General features: G+C 36.4%; 1 protein-coding gene across 2 annotated transcripts; it reads left to right on the top strand.

Moving 5' to 3' along the window:
* The first annotated feature begins 12534 nt into the window (after nucleotides 1-12534).
* Nucleotides 12535-17454, top strand: LOC108986187. Of its 2 annotated transcripts, XM_018958717.2 has the most exons (8): nucleotides 12564-13292; nucleotides 13808-14049; nucleotides 14510-14632; nucleotides 14751-14867; nucleotides 14982-15164; nucleotides 15391-15532; nucleotides 16338-16527; nucleotides 17203-17454. In XM_018958717.2, the coding sequence occupies exons 1-7, from the start codon at nucleotides 12779-12781 to the stop codon at nucleotides 16511-16513; spliced, it is 1497 nt and encodes a 498-aa protein (XP_018814262.2). In that variant the 5' UTR covers nucleotides 12564-12778; the 3' UTR covers nucleotides 16514-16527; nucleotides 17203-17454. The 2 variants fall into 2 exon arrangements, with proteins under 2 accessions (XP_018814261.2, XP_018814262.2); XM_018958716.2 differs by lacking the exon at nucleotides 17203-17454 and having other exon boundaries at nucleotides 12535-13292; nucleotides 16338-16698.
* Nucleotides 17455-21420: the final 3966 nt, after the last annotated feature.

Consider the following 21420-nt stretch of genomic DNA (forward strand, 5'->3'; position numbering starts at 1 on the left):
CCAAATTAAAGACCCTACGATCTTTAAACTCCATCCCTCCACATGACTTCATCTTACACATTTTTAACCAGCTGAACCAATGAATTTTCCTCTCGTCTCCCCTGTGTCCCCACCAAAACTTTGACATAAGACTCTCTAACTCAGAACAAAGACTTGATGGCAATAGAAAATAGCTCATCGAATTAGTTGGAATAGAAAGTGCCACCGCTTTTAGTAGCACTTTCTTCCCTCCTTGTGATAGCAGTTTCTCTTTCTAACATTGGAGCTTTTGCCAAACTTTATATTTTATGGAATGAAAAGCTCGATGTCTTGACCTACCCACAATGGGTGGGAGGCCTAGATACTTTTCGTACTGTTGTATTTCACTATTCCCCCATAGCAATCTTATCTCTTATCTAGCCTCCCTACTTACATTTCCACTAAATACCATGGTTATTTTTTCCTTATTTATTTTTTGACCAGACATTGCTTCATATCTCTCTAGAGCTTCTTGCACCCTTCTGTTCTCCCCTACCTCAACTTTGCAGAAAATGATACTATCATCTGCAAACAACAGATGATTGATATTTGGAGCACCCCTACAAATCTTTAGCCCAGACATCTCCCTTCTCAGCCCAGCTTCTTTAAGTAACATAGTCAAGCTTTCAGTGCAGATAAGAAACATATAAGGGGACAACGGGTCCCCTTCTCTCAATCCTTTACTTGGAACTATAGGCCCTTTTGGATCACCATTTATCAACACAGAAAAAGAAACTGAACTGATGCAAACCATAATCATGTTAATAAAATTCTGATTAAAACCCATAACCTCCATCACTGATTTTATAAAACTACACTCCACTCTATCATAGACCTTACTCATATCTAGCTTCAACGACATAAATCCCTTTTTCCCTTTTTTTTTTTTTTTGTTTTAGATAATGGACTAGCTCATAAGCTATCAAAACATTATTAGTTTTAAATGATCGGGAATAAATGCATTTTGACTCTCCCCAATAACACTGGACATAACAGACTTCAATCTGTTTGATAGTACCTTTGCAATCAATTTATAGACCACATTACATAGACTAATAGGTCTATAATCACAAACTTTTGAAGGGGACTTCTTTTTTTGGATAAGAGTGATGTATGTGTGATTTAAAGAGGCTGGAAAAGAACCTGTATTTAATGCATCAAAGATTTCTGAAATCACGGGCTCACCCACAATATTCTAGTAGTTTTGAAAAAACACTGGGACATACCATCTGGGCCCGAGGCTTTTGTGGGGTTCATTTGTTATAGTGCTACCTTCACCTCTTCAGCAGAATAAACCTTACTCAACTCCTCATTCATACTGTTATCGACCCTACTAGCTAGAGACTCCAGAAAATTCAATGAGCCCCTCAGACTTGAAGTTGTGAACAGATTTCTGAAATAGTCAATGACAAGCATATCCCTTCCTTCTAACTCATGCCACACCCCATTTTCATCTGGAGTTTTCCTATCTTATTCTTCCTCCGCCTTTGTGAGGCCTTCATGTGAAAGTACTTGGAGTTTTGGTCGCTTTCTTTGAGCCACAAAGCCTTTGATCGTTGTCTCCACATAACCTCATCCCTTTCAAGCCATTTTTGTACCTCATCCCGTGCTATCTCAGATTCCTCTCTATTGTTCCCCAAATGGTCATTTTCATGAAGCCTTAACATATCTGCTTTGCTTGAGAAAGGTTTTTTTTTGCACATGACCAAATGAATGTCTATTCCATACAACCAACCGATTACCACACGACTTTATAAGCTTCATCACCTCATCCATTTTTGTTTGACCTGCACATCTTCCCCATGTATTTTTTATAATTTCCTCACATGCTGGCTCACCTACCCACCTAGCCTCGAACTTAAACATTCTCATCCTTTTGAAACACTCCTTGACCCCTTCCACATCAATCCATATACGGACATGATCTGAATATGCCACCAATCCGTGAGTAACAGTAGCATTAGGGAATTGGTGCCACCAATCAGAATTTGCCAGGCCCTTATCTAGCCTCTCACTGATACACTGAACCCCTTCTCTGCGATTACACCATGTAAAAGGATACCCATTAAACCCCAAATCCCTCAACCCACACTCTTCCACCACCTCCCGAAAAGCTGTAATTTGCCTCTCGGGGCGAGGTCGCCCACACCTCTTCTCATGATGGTGTAAAACCTCATTAAAATCCTCTAGCATCAACCACGAATCCCCATTATTACGGCTTAGGGATCTAATTAAATCCCATGTTTTGTGACGAAAATTACACTCTGGACTACCATATATTCCTGTTAAAAACCAGCATTTATTTCTTCTAGAATCACATTTTATCACAGTATCAATATGTGAATTAGAGTAATTGATAATAGATAAATCGATATCCCTTCCCCAAAGCATTGTTAAACCCCATTTCCTTCCAATAGAACCAATTGGTAAACAATTTAAAAAGCCAAATCCGTACTTACAGTTTTCGAACTCTCCTACTATGAGCCTAGTTTCCTACAAGAACAGTACATCGAGACCATCCCTCTTGATCAAGTCGCAGAGGGTATGAATACCATGTGGGTTCCCAAGCCCACGGGCATTCCAGCGCATGATCTTCATTGGTCCCGGCGGCACTGGACCCTAGCCACCACCGTTCCATCTGTTGTCGAGATCTCATCCTTTTCTGCAGTAGACAAGGAGAGAATACGCCATTTCGCCGAAACACACTCAGACTCCTCTCACACTTCTTCATCCCCATGGATTTTTCTTTTTCTTGAGTGCCCTTAGTGTTTTCAGCTGTTTCGTGAATAGACGATACTCGTTTCCACCTTCTACTATGAAGGCCATCTAGCTTTTCCTTTTGGACTAAGCCCTTCATTACAAACCCTTGGGCCCCCGAAAGCCCTTCACATTATTTCAACACCTCAGAATTCCCCTTGGATATATCCGTAACAGCAGGCCCATTTATCTCCAGCCCATTTTCACTGATTAGTTGTTCGTCACTTCTTATCACATAGCAAGTGCTCTCATCATTTGATTTTGTAGACCCTTCTCTTCTCCCATCAAACTCTTGCTCAGAAAGTTTCTCCACGAAACCCGCCAACTGCTTATCTTTGTTCACAGAAACTGCTATCTCCTTTTTCATATCCGTTTGAAAATCATCGTGATTTTCCCTGCCGTAATTCACGCCACGTTCCCCTCCAGTCACAGCTTCACCAGTCGTTACTCCCCGACTTCCTCCACTATCCCTTGTCGGCGGTGAGAACCATGCAGAATTTGTTGTTGGTTTTCCTAGAACAGGCTCCTTCTTCTTGAAGCCATGCCTATGTTCCCCAAATCCAGAAGCTCTTAGCCATGCACCGTATGAAAAACAGAACCTCCAGCTTGCGTGGACATTTGTTGCCATTCACTGCATTCTTTATCAGCATGGCCCAGGCAACCACACCCATAACAAAAATTAGGAAGTTTTTCATAGGAGAATCTGATCCAACAAGACTTACCAGATGGAATATTTTGGCCCTCTTAACAACGACTCTCGAATATTAACAGCAACCTGAATACACATATATTCCCCCCATGCAATTTCACCCTCATCCAGATCAACCTCCTCAACACTGCCAATTTTATTCCCTACTATACGCCCCACATATTCATTTCTTGCCATAAGGGGAAGATCGTGAAGATGAATCCAAAATAAGGCTTCGGATAATTGAATTTGTTGGACCTGTTGACAACCATATATCTCCTTTACTAAAACAATCTGCTTGTCAAAAGACCAGGGACCCTCTCTAACCACCCTTTCTTTATCTTTTCGATCATCAAAATCAGCAAGGAACAAAATAGAACTTAAGTCTCAAAATCTAACTCTCTGCTCAAGCCTCCAGACTCTCCTCATGGTAGATTTGAAGATTTCCTTGTTGTAATACTTTTCTGTTAGCACCTTCAGTATCAAACACTTTCCCCACTTATAATCGCATCTTTTAATTTTTTCGGCTCCACCACCACCTCGTTTGTCTCCCGTTCCGTCAACGAGAGTCGAGTATACAACTCATCTAGATTTTCCTCCATAAATCTTGACCAAGCAAGTGCACTACAAAACAAGGGATCAAACTGCACAGCCAGCAGTAAATTGCCTCTACATAGGAAAACCTAGAGAGGAAAAACTTTCTCACTGACTGTTACTTCGAGTGGTCTTTATGTCTTTGGACTTTTGTAAGCTCTTACTTATTGCTAAATAATTGTTGGTAATTCAATTTCATTTTTATGATGTTTACTTGTGGTAGCCACACACACACACACACACACACACACACACACACACACACACACACACATATATATATATATATAAGTACTACTACAACCACCAAAACATTACACAAAAATAAGGGTTAATTACATTTTGCTCCATCAAATTTTTACTTAATTCACAATGTGCCTCTGAAGCTAATATTTACATCAAAGTAGACTCTCAAACTTTCAAAACTTTTCAATCCCCACTTCAGTCTACCAGCAGCGTTAAATCTAACAGAAATTTCACTGTACGTGTTGCTCATGCGCATAACATTCACTGCAAAGATGTAATTTTTATCTAATTTATTATCATTGACCATATAAAATATAAAATAATATATGCTATCAATTAATAATAAATCATAAATCATTAAATAATTTTTTTATTAATTTATATATGGTTAATAATTATCAAATAATTTTATTGTGTATATAGATTATTCAAACTTGCTTGCAACTTAGGTATAAAGTAATTTTATAAATGGTTAATGATTTATTATTAATTGATAGTATATATTATTTTATATTTTATATGATCAATGATAATAAATTAGATGAAAATTACATATTTGCAGTAAATTTATGTTAGATTTGACGCTGCTGGTAGATGGAATGGGGGATTGGAAAGTTTTGAAAGTTCGAGGGTCCACTTTGATGCAATTATTAGTTTCAGATGTACATTGTGAATTGTGTAAAAGTTCAAATGAGCAAAATGTAATTAATCCTAAAAATAATTTTATAAACTGACATAGCTTCATATAGTCCGTTAGATTTACTTTATAATAAAAGTAACTTTACAGTCTGATGAACCACATCATACCACATTAGTTTGTGATATTACTTTTGTGTAATCTATTTGTGGCTAGAGTATTTCTCTATATACGTGTGTGTGTTGTGTGTTATAAAATATGTTCAATCCATTGTTATTTCTAATTTTCTAAGGGCTACTAAGGCTTCGGTTGTTATTTCTAAGGGTCGGGTAGTTTTGAATTTTTGTAAGATGTAACTTCTTAAGTTTTGTAACCATAGCCCATGTAGTTTGTTATAGTCTCACGTTTGAACTTTGAAATTAGTGTTTGAACTTGTTATTTGTTATGGTTTCAACTTATTATTTATTTTATGTTTGAACTTGTTATTTGTTATGGTTTTAACTTTGACTTTGAGAGTAGTGTTACTTGATTGAAACTTGAGTAATGTTAAATACAATCTTAGGATGTGCCAGTCTCACGTATTTCATTTGAAAATGAGTATGGGATCCACTATTAAAAAAATTAGTTTTTTAATTTTTATGATTCTATTATCTATATTTGATTATTTAATTTTTTTATTATAGATTATAGGAATTACTAACAGATAGGCTGAAATGATCTTTGTATATTTTTCTGTGAATAAATTGTGTACAAAGTCTATGAATATATAATACAATTGTGAGTAACGGAAGATCATTCAAAATTCAAAATAACACTATAAAGACGTGAAGCAGAAACGGAAAGTCGTATAACAGAAACTGAAATCAAGGTCCAGGATTATTTGCTATTTCTTCTCTGCTGAGCTGTTACGTTGAGCTGTTCCACAATTTGGGACTTGGCCTGATCTGCAGAAGATTTTGCTTGAGCTGTTACGTTGAGCTGTTACGTGATCTGCTTGAGCTGTTACGTGATCATCGGAGCTTGATTTAATATGCCCCCTCAATCAAATGGGTAGATCCTGCACATGAAGATTGGTTTTGAGGAGATTAAACCGTGATGCAGCCAGAGGTTTAGTCAACAAGTCTGCCAGTTGATCACGGGTAGACAGAAAAGAAACTTGAAGATTCTTCTGCAGAACTTGATCTCGTACAAAATGAAAGTCAATTTCAATGTGTTTTGTACGAGCATGGAACACTGGATTTGAGGAGAGATAAGTAGCTCCAATGTTATCACACCAAAGAGTTGAACATTGTTGAAGAGGCATATGGAGTTCTTTCAACAGTGATTGTAGCCACTGTAATTCTGCCGCGGTATTGGCTAGAGACTTATATTCTAATTCGGTGCTGCTGCGTGCCACAGTTTGCTATTACTTGCAACTCCAGCTAATTATGTTGTCACCATGAAAAATACAGTATGACCCAACACTTCGTCTATCATCATTGTCACCAGCCCAATCCGCATCACTAAAAGCTTGTAAAGTATGAGAAGATCGACTAGTAAGATGTAAACCGTGGCTTACCGTGTGTTTGAGATAACGAAGGATTTGTTTTACGGCTTGCCAGTGAACATCTTTGGGCTGATGAATGAATTTGCTTCAATGTTTTGAATACCGTACCGGACGTCGTATCGGTCAAGGCACTGGAACGAAATATTTCGGTACCGGTACCGTTTCGGGATAGCGTTTCGGAATAACGTTTCGGGATAGTCGATATATAAATAAATTATATATAAAAATATATATAAAAATTATATTTCAAAATAATAGTCTATATATAAATAAATTATATATAAATACATATATATATATAAATTATAAATAGTCTAGTCTAAATTAGGAGTTAAAAAATAAATTTGTAGTTTGAAAAAAAAAAAAAACATACAGGCCGAAATATCGGCCGGTATCGGCCGAAATATAGGCCGGTACAAGCCGAAATTCAGTTCGAAATGGCCGGTACCGACCGGTACGGCCAGTATTTTAACCGGTATGGAACAGATATAATACCTGTACCGGCTGAACGGCCGAAACGAAAAATTTCGGCCGTACCGGCCGGTATGGTACGAAATTTAAAACTTTGATTTGCTTACCTTATGAACTGCAAATGCAATATCAGGTCGTGTAAAGCCCAGATAATGTAATGCACCAACTGTACTTCGGTATAAATGTGGATCATCAAAATCAACACCTTCAAATTTTGAGAGTTTGCAACTCGTGGACATTGGGGTACTACATGATTTCACCTTATCTAGATTGACTCTCCGTAATAAATCAATAACATATTTCCGTTGGGTCAAAAATAAATTGCCACCATCATGTATGGTTTCAACTCTTAGAAAATATGACAACGGTCCCAAATCTTTGACAGGGAACGCACAACCAAGATAAGCATTGAGTTTTTCAATTTCTTCAAGATAAGAACCCGTGACGATGATATCGTCAACATATATAAGTATGAGTAGATTAAATTTTTCAGTTTGCATGATGTAAAGAGATGTATCTGATTTTGAACCAACAAAGCCATATTGATTTAATTGTTCTGTCAACCGAGAGAACCAAGAGCGGGGAGCCTGACGCAGACCATACAGGCTTTTCTTCAAACGGCATATATGCGTGGGAAAATCCGGATGAATGAACCCTTGAGGTTGACACATATACACCTCTTCATTCAATAACCCATGAAGAAAGGCATTTTGGATATCCAATTGCCTAATATACCAACCCTTCGAAATAGCAATTGACAATACTAGCCAAATTGTACCTTGTTTAATAACTGGACTAAAGGTTTCCAAAAAATCAACACCATGTTGTTGATGATAACCTTTAGCTACTAGACGCGCTTTGTAGCTCTCAAGAGTGCCGTCGGCATGTTTCTTAATTTTGTAAAACCACTTATTTCCAACGAGGTTGACATTGGATGGAGCTGGGACAAGATCCCAGGTATTATTCCTTAAGAGGGCATTGAACTCCATGTTCATTGCTTCCCTCCACTTCGGGTCCTTCGAAGCTTCACTAAAACAGGTTGGTTCAACTAGAGCTTGAATGGATTGCGTGAGAAGTTCCTGAGGAAGTGGATATTTGATAAAGCCAACATAGGGTTGCTTCGGTTTAAGGGAGTGTGTCTGGGATCTGGTAGTCATCTTTCGTGGAATGGTGGATGAAACGGAAGCATCAACAATAGAGGGAGGAACAACATGCATTGCTGGAGCGGGCATCTCATCTTGACCGACAATTGGAGTTAGATCAGCTGGTAAAAGATCAGAGGCAAGTGGAGTGACTGGATTGGCATGAGTAACATCACTTGCACTAATGGTTAAATGATGCGGGACACGTGGGCGTAAGGTGGATGGTAAGGTGACTATGGGGGACTGAGTAATTGATGGCGCAGATGATTGAGATTTATACGGGAAAAGGGATTCATCAAAAATGATGTGACGAGAGACGAAAATTTTACCCGTAGACAGATCAAGACACTTATATCCCTGATGTGAGAGACTGTAGCCGATAAAAATACACGTTTTTTATCTATAATCAAATTTATGTTTGTTATAAGGACGTAAATTTGGCCAGCAAGCACAGCCAAAAATTCGCATAAAATTATATTTTGGTTTTTGATCATAAGCTTTTTCAAAAGGATAGCAATTATTTAAAATTTTACTGGGAAGACGATTAATAATATATGCAGCTGTTAGAAACGCATCCTCCCAGTATGGTTTGGAAAGATTAGCATAGGCCAGTAAAGCTAAACCCATTTCAACAATTTGACGATGTCATCTTTTAACAGAACCCATTTGCTCATGTGTGTATGGACAAGCAAGGCGATGTTGAATGCCACAATTTGAAAAATATGTATTTAGTCTACGATATTCTCCTCCCCAATCAGTTTGAATAGCTTTAATTTTGGTATCAAAGTGGCGTTCAACATATATCTGAAATTGAAGGAAAATACGTTCAACATCAGATTTTTGCTTAAGAGGAAATAACCAAATAAATTTTGTAAAAGCATCCAAAAAACAAACATAATATCGAGAGCCATAGCTTGAAATCACGGAACTAGGCCCCCATACATCTGAATAGAGTAGTTCCAAGGGCTTAGTAACATGAGGTATAGAAGAATAAAACGGTAAATTATGACTTTTTGCCATCTCACATTCAGGACAAATTCGGTGCTTTTTATTGGAATTGAAGGGAAGGTTATTTTTGTGAACAACATGATTGACAGTGCTGTAAGAGGCATGCCCAAGACGACAATGACAATTAGAGACTAAAACACAGACACCAACAAGAGCTTTTGGATATAAATGCTGAAAAGGTTGTGAAAAGCAGTAGAGGTCGTCTTTGACTACACCTTTATGTAGGGTGTTCCCCAAGTAATCCTTGAGCAAGAAAAAAGATGCGTGAAATTCAAAATAGACAGAATTATCTTCAGTGAATTTCTTGATAGAAATCAGATTTTTTGTAATTTGAAGGACAACTAATATTTGATCAAGAACAAAGGATTGAGAATGTGTGGGTAAAGAGGCTTTTCCTAAAGATTTATGTGCAAACCTGTGCCATCGCCAACTTGAACCTGATCATTACTAGCATATTCTTCACTACGAACATTAAGATTGTTCAAGTTGTTAGTCAAGTGATGCGTAGCTCCAGTGTCGGCATGCCATTCTTGCTCCATTGAGTGTTGGATGGATTGATTGGAGGCAAAGTTGGCTTGATGATTGGGCTGAGAATGTGGAGGAAGAAATTGATTATCAAATCTTTTGAAGCACCGAGCCGTAGTATGACTAGGCTTGTCACAGAGCTGACACCAAATATTAGTGTAGTTATTTGAACGACTAGTAGTTTGGAAGTTACCTCTACCACGGGAGGAAGATTGACCGTGTCCTCGGTTACGAAAATTGGAGTTGTTGCTACGGCCACGGGATCCAAAAGATTGTTGTTTGGTAGCAACATTAGATGGAATAGAGGTCAAGAGAGCTTGTTGATGATGCTGCACATGTGCCTCACAGATAAGCAGCATGGAGTACACCTCTTCTAAGGTGACATTTTCTTTGATAGATAGAGTAGTAATAAGAGAGTCATATTCAGGTCCAAGACCAGCAAGGAGATATGTGATGATCTCGTCACACTTGAGTGGCTGACCTACCATGGCGAGGTCATTAGAGAGTTTTTTGACATACATGAAGTAATCAGTGACAGACTGTGTAGTTTTCCGAGCATTGGCAAGCTGCGAACGGACTTGGATGACTTTAGCTTTTGACTGTGTAGCAAAAGCCATGTGGAGGGAGGTCCAGACTTCATGAGAAGTGCTGCACTGCGCTACCTACATGAGTACTTCATGAGTGAGAGAAGCATTAATGCAGCTAAGAATGAGATTATCTTGGGTTTCCCAGAGATCAAAGGCTGGGTTGGGTTGTAGGGTTCCAGTACGATTAGGGATTTCCTTTGCAGGCATTTTGAGGGTACCATCAACGTATCCAAAAACTTTTTGACCCTTGAGAAAGGGCAGCATGGTAGCTTTCCAATTTGAAAAGTTGGTGTGGGTAAGTTTAGTAATATTGATATGCTAGAAGGATTGAAGATAGGTAGAGTGGTGAGAGTATCATTAGAGGGAGAGGAAGAGTTGGTAGTCATGGTTTCGATGAAGTCAGAGGAGGAGAAAAAAAAATAGAATTTGTAGAAAGAGTGGGTATGGGCGTGAGCAGAGAAGAAGAGTTTAGCAGATGATGCAGGTCTTTCTAACTGATACCATATAGGAATTACTAACAGATAGGCTGAAATGATCTTTGTATATTTTTCTGTGAATAAATTGTGTACAGAGTCTATGAATATATAATACAATTGTGAGTAACGGAAGATCATTCAAAATTCAAAATAACACTATAAAGACGTGAAGCAGAAACGGAAAGCCGTATAACAGAAACTGAAATCAAGGTCCAGGATTCTTTGTTATTTCTTCTTTGCTAAGCTGTTATGTTGAGCTGTTCCGCAATTTGGGACTTGGCCTGATCTGCAGAAGATTTTGCTTGAGCTGTTACCTGATCTGCTTGAGCACGTGATCTGCTTGAACTGTTACGTGATCATCGGAGCTTGATTTAATATAGATGGATTATAATTTATAACTTTATTTATGATGTTGTCTTTTATTTTACATTGTAGATTTAGATCTTTGGTATTTAGACTTTTATTGCTTATATGAGTTACAAAATTAATAATGTAGAAATATAAAAATAGGTGGGGCATAAAAAAATTGAATCAAGCCCAAAAATAGGATAAGAGACACATGGACCCAACCCAACTTTGAATTGGGCTCCGACTCTGACTCTATCTCTAGCAAAATTGGCTCCTAATTGGAGTTGTAGTTCGAGTGCGAAATGACCTCCTACCCAAATCGGAGTCGGAGGTTTGAGTTGAGTAGTCTCGACTCCATCAAAGTGGCCTAACCCTAGTACCTTTCCTTGCCTCATATCATGTGGACTTCTTGTGATCGTTCTTTTGGTTGCCCAACAGCTTTTTTTTCTTGCCAATAGCGTATATTTATGTCCAACAAAAGTCTAATACTTCGTACCCCTCATGAAGATTTTAATGTGCCATGTCCAATTGAGTTCAAACTTCAAAGTACTGTTAGTTTTTTTTTTTTTTTCAAATAAACTGAGGTTGCAACAAGTCAATTTTAGGGATTTGGGATACAATGTGCATAAATCTTTTTCGTTTGTTTTTACATATGAGATGAGATAGTTAATATTAAAATTAAAAATTAAATAAAATATTATTAAAATATATTTTTTTAATATTATTTTTATTTTAATATTTAAAAAAATTAAATTGTTTATTTTATTTTGTGTGAAAATTTAAAAAAATTATAATGATTAAATAAAATGAGTGATGAAATAAATTTAGATGAGTTGTGAAAATAAACGAGATTTGTTTGAGAGTACGGATGATAGTTTTTTCAACAAAATTATGAATAAAAATAAAAATAAATTGGTAATTCAATAAATAAAAAAATAAAAAATAATCTTTTTCATCTTAAATTTTATCATTTGATCAGAGTCATACTGATTGATGTGTTATATTTTAAATAAGTTTTTTATTCAAGTGATTGAATTATATAATCATTTAAAATTTTTTATATTAATTGATATGATTAAAAATAATAAAATTTAAGATAAACAAATAGTATTGTTTGAAAACAAAATAATTGGAGGCCATGCCTTGCTCGATCCCAGCCCGTCGGTCGGTGTACGTACGTTCTAGTTTCTACATTTCTCCTACCATCCTAACTATAAAGGAAAATAAAGATTATAGTTATAGTTAGGATTGTATAAATATTATATATTTTAAAAATAAATATATACGAGATTTATATAGAAAAAAATTAATTTTTTAATAATAAATTTTATTATTTTTTAAAATAATTGTACTACACACTTCACTACTATATTCCATTACTAATAATGTTTATAGCATGAAAACGAGTTCGAAATAATAAAATAATATATATATATAATAATAATAATAATAATAATAAAATAAAAAACATTGGATCACCGCTTGAACCATGTGCCACAAGTTGCTAATCACTCCTTACTCCCTGCTGAAAGAAATATCATTGTCCTGTTGTCCTCTCCACTTCCATGGTCCTAAAACTTCCACTTAAAAACACCATTCTCTCTCCCTCTTTCTCTCTGCAAATTATTCTTGAAGATTTCTGCTGGAAAATGAAAATGATCACTCCCTTGCAATCTCCTTAGTTCTGAACATCTTGGGAATTAGATGTGCTGTAAGACTACTCTCTGTCTCAACCATGGCTTGCCAATCATTATCAACAACAACATGGAAGACAAAAACAAGATGTCAAAACTCTGCTTCCAAAATCTCATGCTACTTTCATAAACCTTCCTCCATGTTTCACTTCTTTGCCACCATTCCCAACGGCCAGCATAATAAACTGCACCCTTTTATTGCTTGCTCATTGGGCCCCTCCTCATCACAAACACCCACCTCTTCTTCTTCTTGTAATTCTACAAGATCTGCATCTTCTTCTTCTTCTTGTTCTACTTCTTATGCAGCTACTTTTAGGCACACAACGAGCAAGAAATCTGCAGAGAATGAAAGGAAACATGATTTGAGTTTCTCAGTTGTTCATGTTGATGATTCCAGTATATTGAAGCAGATGATAAAGAAAGCTAAGGCTCAGAATCCTTTGAAGGTGGGATTGAAATCGCTTGCTAGAAAGCGGCCTTTGTGGCTGAAATTTTGGTTTTCATCCAAGAAGATAAGGAGCATTATCATGCTAAATGTCATCACTGTTATCTTTGGTATTCAACTTTGATCTCTTCCTTCAAATCCGTACTGAACTTAATTGGTAGAGGCTGTCCTTGCTTTAAGGAGTTCGATTCATATTATTTGGAAAACTACGAAAAGTTCCATATTTACTTTTCATAGTATTTTAATTTGTTATCTCTATCAAGATCTGATCACTGAGATGAAGGAAAAATTAGGTATCTAGCATAATCTTAATAGAGGGTATATCAATTGAAAAAATATAATCCTAGATGGAGGACTTTCTCTATGTAAAATTTGATGTGCTAGGATGATGGGTAATGCGGCTTTGGTTAAAGTATCAGAGAAAATGCCTTGGCTACCTTAGAAAACTTACTGATTGGGAGTATTATGCATATGTCTTAAATGTATTCATTAATGTTTATATTTAATATGAGTTATAGTTAATTAGCTAGGGATTCATACTTTCAAATCTTGGTAAGTCATGAAGTTTGAGTCAAAAATCCTAAAATCATGACGTGTGGAGGATTATGTTGCTTTTAAATTGCAGCAAGCAACATTCCAGTTGTGAAAGATGTTGAAACTAGCATGGATGCAGCAACCTTCTCTGCAGTGCGATTTGTTGTGTCAGCCATCCCGTTTTTGCCATTTGTCTTTCATGCTCAAGATGACATCAAGACTCGCAATGCAGGGATGGAGTTGGGATTGTGGGTGAGTTTAGGGTACCTTATTGAGGCAGTTGGTCTGCTTACAGCTGATGCAGGGCGTGCATCATTCATTTCTTTGTTTACAGTAAGCTCATACTCAACACATTTCTTTTCGCCTACAATCATTAACTATGATTTCTTTTTTCTAGCAACTTTTAAGGGCATACACAGCCTTAGTTGATGGAGGGATTTGAACCCTGGGGGCCAGACCCTTACCCCAACTGTACCTATGGGACAGTGGGAAGTGCAATTAACTATGGATTGGTTGCAAAAAGAAAGTAGATCTCAGGCACTGAAGATTTGATACTTTGTTGCAAATAACTTCTCTTGATTTCTTGGTACAATCCCCAAGATATCTTCTTTTATCTTTTGGAGTTCACTCGGAACAGTTGATTTTCCCCCAAGTGGAAAAGGAAAAAAATGTATTTAAACTAGCTTTTCTCAAGCATTCCCACATACATGACTTTTGTCACCACCACAATAAGACTTCTGCTGCCCTACATGACAGAGAGAAGTTCTGACTAATTCTTGTAATAATTGAACAGGTTATTGTGGTACCTTTGCTTGATGGCCTCTTAGGAGCAATTGTACCTACCCGTACATGGTTTGGAATTCTCATGTCCTCTGTTGGGATTGCTATGCTGGAATGCAGTGGATCTCCTCCAAGTGTAAGCACTACATGGTTCTTCATCAGAATATCTTATGGATAATATATGCTCTTTGCATCACTGGTGTCTCTGTGAATGGTTGAATGGGATAAATTTCATAAAATCCTAATATTTTCAGGTTGGAGATCTCTTGAACTTTTTGAGTGCAATTTTTTTTGGAATTCACATGCTTCGAACCGAACATATATCAAGAAACACAAAGAAAGAAAACTTCTTAGCACTTCTTGGATACGAGGTTTTTTCCCTGCCCTAAATGTGCTACCTTTCTCAAGTGCACCTAAATATGGCTATTTGGATGATGCAGATTTGCAATCTATGCATATCAACGAGTCTATGGTTTTTCACGTAGGTGTGTGTAGTTGCCCTGTTATCGACCATCTGGGTTTTAATTGGAGGATGGTATGATGGTGTGAATGGCTATAACCAATCATCATGGACATGGACAGAATTATGGGATTCGATTGTCGCATTTCCATGGATAGCTGCTCTTTATACCGGCGTATTCTCAACTGGATTGTGCCTGTGGGTAGAGGTATTTTTTCTTAGCCCCCCCCCCCCACCCATATGTTGCATGTCTTTTGAGTTTTTTTTTTTTTCCTTGAACCATATTTATGATCATGAAAGACAGCATAGCAATTGTGCAGAAAGGTTTCTTTAAGAATGCATGCAGTTACTTCAGCAGTCCATGTAGTTTTGGTGTGTATGTAGGGTGCTTGTTTTCTGATACCAATGACTGCTCCTCCTTTTTTCCTCTATAGATTGCAGCCATGCGTGACGTTTCAGCAACAGAAACAGCCATAATTTATGGGCTGGAGCCACTCTGGGGTGCAGGTTTTGCTTGGTTTCTCCTTGGGGAAAGGTGGGGTACAATTGGATGGATTGGAGCTGCTCTTGTCCTTGGTAAATGTTAATTTTTTCTTTTACCTATATTCCGATCTTAACTCGCCTTTGTGTTGTAGTTTCTCGTATTTCAGACATTTTTGTTTTGGATGCAAAATTACAGCTATATTTGTGCTTGATTATTGGATCTTGCAAATTTTACTATTCACTATTTAAAAATGAAATGCCAAACCAAAGAGAACAAGAAAAACAGCAGTAGAAATCCAGAACACAATATGTCTCAGTTTCCTGTTCTGTCTAATTGTCTTAAAAAGACAGCATCTGAACACTACAATGAATCCTCCTTGTGCACCTTCAGGAAGCATTAGAGTGGCAATTCTTGCAACTACATCCTTAGTAATCCTTTATAACAGGTCCTGCTCTTGTTTTTAACTCTTCCAAGTGTAGTTGTAAGAATTGCTGCTTCATCTTTACCCATTTCGATTAGTTCTCTTTTCAAAGTTAAGAGCAAAACCATGGAACTATAGAATGCTTCAAATAGAGCCTCCATGATGGACCAGCAGAAATTAACAACTTCTATGTTAGCCCTTAACCATAGATTTAGATTTATATTACATCTATAACATATAAACATAAGTCGGTCCAAAGGGACCTGCCTTGGAGAGGTTCTCCGACATAAAAAAAAAAATATATATATATATATATACACGTAAAATTAAACTCTTTTTCTGTGCATCGCACAGTGCATGATTAGTTATTATTCGAGATAGGAGGTTTTCATTTTTTTTTACCACAAAAAAGTTGCATATTATTCTTCATTCTCAGCATGCAGATATTGAGATCTTTATCAAACTGACTATGGCAGGTGGAAGCTTAATGGTACAGATATTAGGATCTTTACCACCCAATGAAGCTAATGAAACTGAACAGGCTACTCGAAAAGGAGATCTCCTGCTAGTTTCAGAAAAGCAAAAACTCCAAAATGGTCTCTCCACTTCACCAGTTATTGTAAGAAAGGATGAAATGGATATGTTCAAGTGACTCCTCTAGCTCTGGTGACCTCTAAATGCTTGTTTTTACTGTATATTCTATTCCAGCAAGAAGCATACACCCTATAGTCTACACATAAATATCATCTTGTTAAATAGTGTTTTGTTTATTGTTCTCCATGTTCTCAATCTACCCAAAATCTACAAGATCCCAAGGAGTGTTGGGCTGTTTCTATATGTTTGCACATGCTGCCTAATTTTGTTTTGGACAAAAAGGTTTCGGGGATGTTTGGACATAGAGATGAAACATGAGATTCTCAAATTTTCTCAAAACTTCTCATAATTTCATTCTCAAATATTACTCAAACACAACACTTTTCAATCTCAAATATTCAACTTTTTCATTTAATCATTATCTAACCATTATCCAAACACAAAAACTAATACAACTTTTACAAACAACAAAACAAAATACAAAATTCAATACAATTTTCTCTAATTTCAAAACAAAAATAATATTAAGAAATTATATTCCAACAATTTTTTAATTTTATAATATTTTTATTCAACTTTTTTTCTCATTTCCCAGAATTTAATAAAACATTTTAACTCAAACTATTTCACTACCATTCACAGAATTATGAGATACTCTAGTGTCCAAACGAGCTTAGTCTACTCCAAAGGTTGAGCTGTCTGTTGAACATCTATCTGACTTATACTTATTCTTATACAATTAATCAGGTACGAACATGCCGCTATGTTGTTGGACGACTCAATTAGAATGTATTTTAGGAAGCTTGTTGTAAATTTGTGAATATCTTAGGAGAGTTTTTTAAGAGATTTATCTTTTCTTTTTAAGAGCTATTTCTTTCCTTATCTATTTCTTTCCTTATCAATTAGTTATTTCTTTCCTTATCTATTTCAGCATTGTAATCTATAAATAAACCCTTGTAAATCTATTTTCAGTATGAATGAGAAAAGTAAACTTCAGTTTCTCTAGATGGTATCAGAGCCAAACCTGGGTATCTCATTCTAGGTTTTTTTTTTTTTTAATCAAACTCTAAACCTACCGGGAGCCATAGCATTTAAATTCTAGGCCTTATTACCGTTTCTCCACTTTGTTCACTTCCATAATCCCTTTCTTTCATCATGTCCGATACATCCAAACCCTCTTCCTTGATCAAGACAAACACTGATCACAACAAACCTGCCCATACCGAGCCTCATTCTGTCTAAATTACAAAATATTCGTCTCAATGAAGCCAATTACTTGCGGTGGTCACAATCTCTGTGAATGTATATTTGAGGGAGGGGGAAAATCGGATACCTTATTGATGAAATCAAGACGCCTGCCAAAACAGATGCATCATATTCTACATGGGATGCTGAAAATTCCATGACTATTTCGTGGCTCGTGAACTCCATGGATGAAGAGATTAGTGACAACTACAAGTGCTACTCAACTGCTAAGGAACTCTGGGATAATGTTAGTCAGATATATTCTGACCTTGGAAATTATTCACAGATCTATGAGTTGCAGCAAAAAATTGGCAAGACGCAACAAGGGAAATAAAATGTTACGAAATACTTTAATGTCCTTGAGGGGCTGTGGCAGGACTTGGACCTATTCAATGAGTATGAATGGAAGAGCCCTGATGACTGCAACCATAACAAAAAGATGGTGGAAAATGCAAGAGTATTTAAATTCTTGGCTGGACTCAATGGCGAGTTTGATGAAGTCAGAGGGAGAATTCTGAGTAGACAACCTTTGCCTCCAATTGGAGAGGTATTTTTTGAAGTACGATGTGAAGATTGTCGTCGGAATGTCATGCTAAAATGGAAGGGAATTGATGGAGCAGTAGAGAACTCGACTTTGACTGCTACTAATTCCAATAATTCGAATACAATTGCTACAGCTAATGCCTCATCACATGGGTCATACTCTACTCAATGGAAGTATGAGGAAAAACCTCGAGTATGGTGTTATTATTGTAATAAGCCATGCCACACGAGAAACTTGCTGGAAACTCTATGGAAAACCAGTAAACTGTAAGAGAAGCAAACCTGGAGGCAGTCACACCAACCTGAAAGCAAATGAAGCAAAGACAAACTTTCTCAGTTCAGATCAGGTGGATCATCTCCTTCAACTGCTAAAATCTAATCTAATATCTGGTACTTCTACTGATTCCTTGGCCCAAACAGGTAATATTCCTAGTGCTTATTCGACTTGTTCAACACCTGTACTATGGATCATTTATTTAGATGCATCTGATCTGACCATATGATTAGTCTCCCTCAGTTATTTCATTCTTATTGTCCTTGTTTGGGTAATAAACAAGTAAGCATTGCTGATGGAAGTTTTTCACCAATAGCAGGCACAGGTTCCATTAGAATTTCCAAGAATAGATTTAAAATATGTTCTTCATGTTCCTAAGTTTTTTTGCAATCTTTTGTCTGTCAGTAAATTATCCTACGATTCTAATTGTCGAGTCATATTTTATTATTCTCATTATGAATTTCAGGACCAGAGCTCAAGAATGATGATTGGCAGTGTTAGGATGATCGATGACCTTTATTATTTTGATGATACTCTATTCAACAATAAACAAGCTCATGGCCTAAGTTGTAGCTCTAGTTTTATTCATGTCCGCGATCAAATAATGATTTGGCCTCTTAGACTAGGACATCCTAGTTTTTCTTATTTAAAATATTTGTTTCCTAGTTTGTTTAAGGATTTGGATTGTAATTCCTTTCGTTGTGAAACTTGTGTTTTATTAAAAGGTCATCGAGTTTCCTATAATTTGAAAACATATCGTGTGTCGAAATTTTTTTATTTAATTCATAATGATGTTTGGGGTCCTTCGAAGATTACTACCGTATCTTGGAAGAAATGGTTTATAACCGCTATAGATGACCACACTCGCCTTTGCTGGATATACCTGATGAGTGAAAATTTTGATGTGTCAAAATTATTCAAGGATTTTTATCATATAATTGAAAATCAATTTCAAACCCAAATAAGTATTCTTCGTACAGATAATGGTATAGAATACTTTAACCAATACTTGGGAATTTTTTTGAAAGGAAAATGGTTTTCAACGTCAATCTACTTGTCGAGATATGCTGCTACAACAAAATGGTATCGGGATACACTACTGCAACAAAATGGTATCGCAAAAAGAAAAAACCATCATTTACTTAAGGTTGCACGGGCTATAATGTTTTCAATGCATATTCCAAAATATTTGTGGGGAGATGCCATTTTAACTACATGTTATCTCATTAATAGAATGTTTACCCGTGTTTTAAAATTTGCTACATCTTTATCTTGCCTGAAAAATTCTTTCCCTGATAATAGAGTAGTCTCGGATCTACCACTAAAAGTTTTTGGATGCAGAGTTTTTGTTCATATACCATCTCACCTTCGATCTAAGCTTGTCCCTCGGGCTGAAAAGTGTGTTTTTCTTGATGGAAAAATTTTTGCATCTGCCTACACCGGCACACACTCAATGCATTGAGTGTAAAAAAAATATATATATATATATATATATATGTGAAGTGTGTGCCGGGTGTAGGCAGATGCATAGCAAACCCCTTTCTTGATTATGCTCCAAATAAAAAAGGGTATAAATGTTTGAATCCAAAAACAAACAAAATTCATAAAGAGTATGGATGTTGTTTTTGTTGAAAATTAATCTTATTTTAACCCAACTGATCTTCAAGGGGAGAAAGAGAGTGAATATCATTTTTGGCATACTTCCAGCCCTCTATCTAGTACTTTTCTTGACATATCTCATCCATTAAATACTCAAAAAACTGAAATTTTAAATAAAGAAAACACAGGAAATTCTAATCCTCTTGTGCAAAGTATAAGTGAATCACAAACAGGAGGAGAAAAGCTACAGGATGATCCTACTCCTTCCGAGCTTCGTGTTTATACTAGAAGAAGGTATCATTACAATAATAAAGATCATCAGCCTAAAATTCCAGAGCAAGTTCAATCATCATCTCCAAAGCATGGTCATCAGAAATTCCAACCTACAATTCCTAGTAATCTTTCTTCTACTATATTTCCTAGATTTCCTAGTGATAAACCTGTAGACTTTGATGAACCGATAGCCATTAGGAAAGGAATTAGAACCTGTACCACACATCCTATTGTTAAATTTATGTCCTATCATAGACTTTCTAATAATCATAAGGTCTTTACATCCAATATTTCTTATCTATTTGTACCAAGGAATATTCATGAAGCACTAGATCATCTAGATTGGAAATTAGTAGTTCTTGAAGAGATGAACGCACTCCGGGAAGAACGAGACTTGGAAGATTGTTGATTTACCTAAGGAGAAAAAGTGTGTAGGATGTAAGTGGGTGTTGACTGTGAAATGCAAGGCTAATGGCAATGTAGAAAGATAAAAGGCGAGACTCGTAGGCAAGGGATTCACACAAACCTATGGAATTGACTACCAAGAAACTTTTGCTCTCGTGATAAAGATAAACTCAATCTGAGTGTTACTGTCTTTGGTTGTACATTTTAATTGGTTCTTACACGAGTTAGATGTAAAGAATGTATTCTTAAATAGAGATCTAGAGGGGGAAGATTTTATGGAGTTACCACTAGGTTTTGAAAGTAAACTTGGTAGAGAAAAAGTGTGCAAATTGAAAAAGTCATTGTATGGATTCAAGCAATCCATTAGAGCTTGGTTTGACCGCTATGGAAGTGCCGTAAAGAGTCACGGTTACATTCAAGGTCAAGCTGATCACACTATATTCTATACGCACTCAAGTGAAAGGAAAGTTGTTGTTTTAATTGTCTATGTTGATGACATTATTTTGACAGGAAATGACAGCAGTGAAATTGAAAGATTAAAGAAGGTGCTTGCTAATGACTTTGAGATCAAAGACTTGGGCAGCTTGAAGTATTTTCTTGGTATGGAATTTGTAAGGTCTAAGAGA

Source organism: Juglans regia, chromosome 6 (assembly GCF_001411555.2).
Source record: "Juglans regia cultivar Chandler chromosome 6, Walnut 2.0, whole genome shotgun sequence".
Lineage (NCBI taxonomy): Eukaryota > Viridiplantae > Streptophyta > Magnoliopsida > Fagales > Juglandaceae > Juglans > Juglans regia.

Coding starts and splice junctions, on each gene's coding strand:
- LOC108986187 (XM_018958716.2), top strand. CDS start 12,779: ATGGCTTGCCAATCATTATCAACAACAACATGGAAGACAAAAACAAGA. Junction 14,868..14,981: donor TAGCACTTCTTGGATACGAG/GTTTTTTCCCTG, acceptor TTTTTCACGTAG/GTGTGTGTAGTTGCCCTGTT. Junction 15,165..15,390: donor GATTGTGCCTGTGGGTAGAG/GTATTTTTTCTT, acceptor TTTCCTCTATAG/ATTGCAGCCATGCGTGACGT.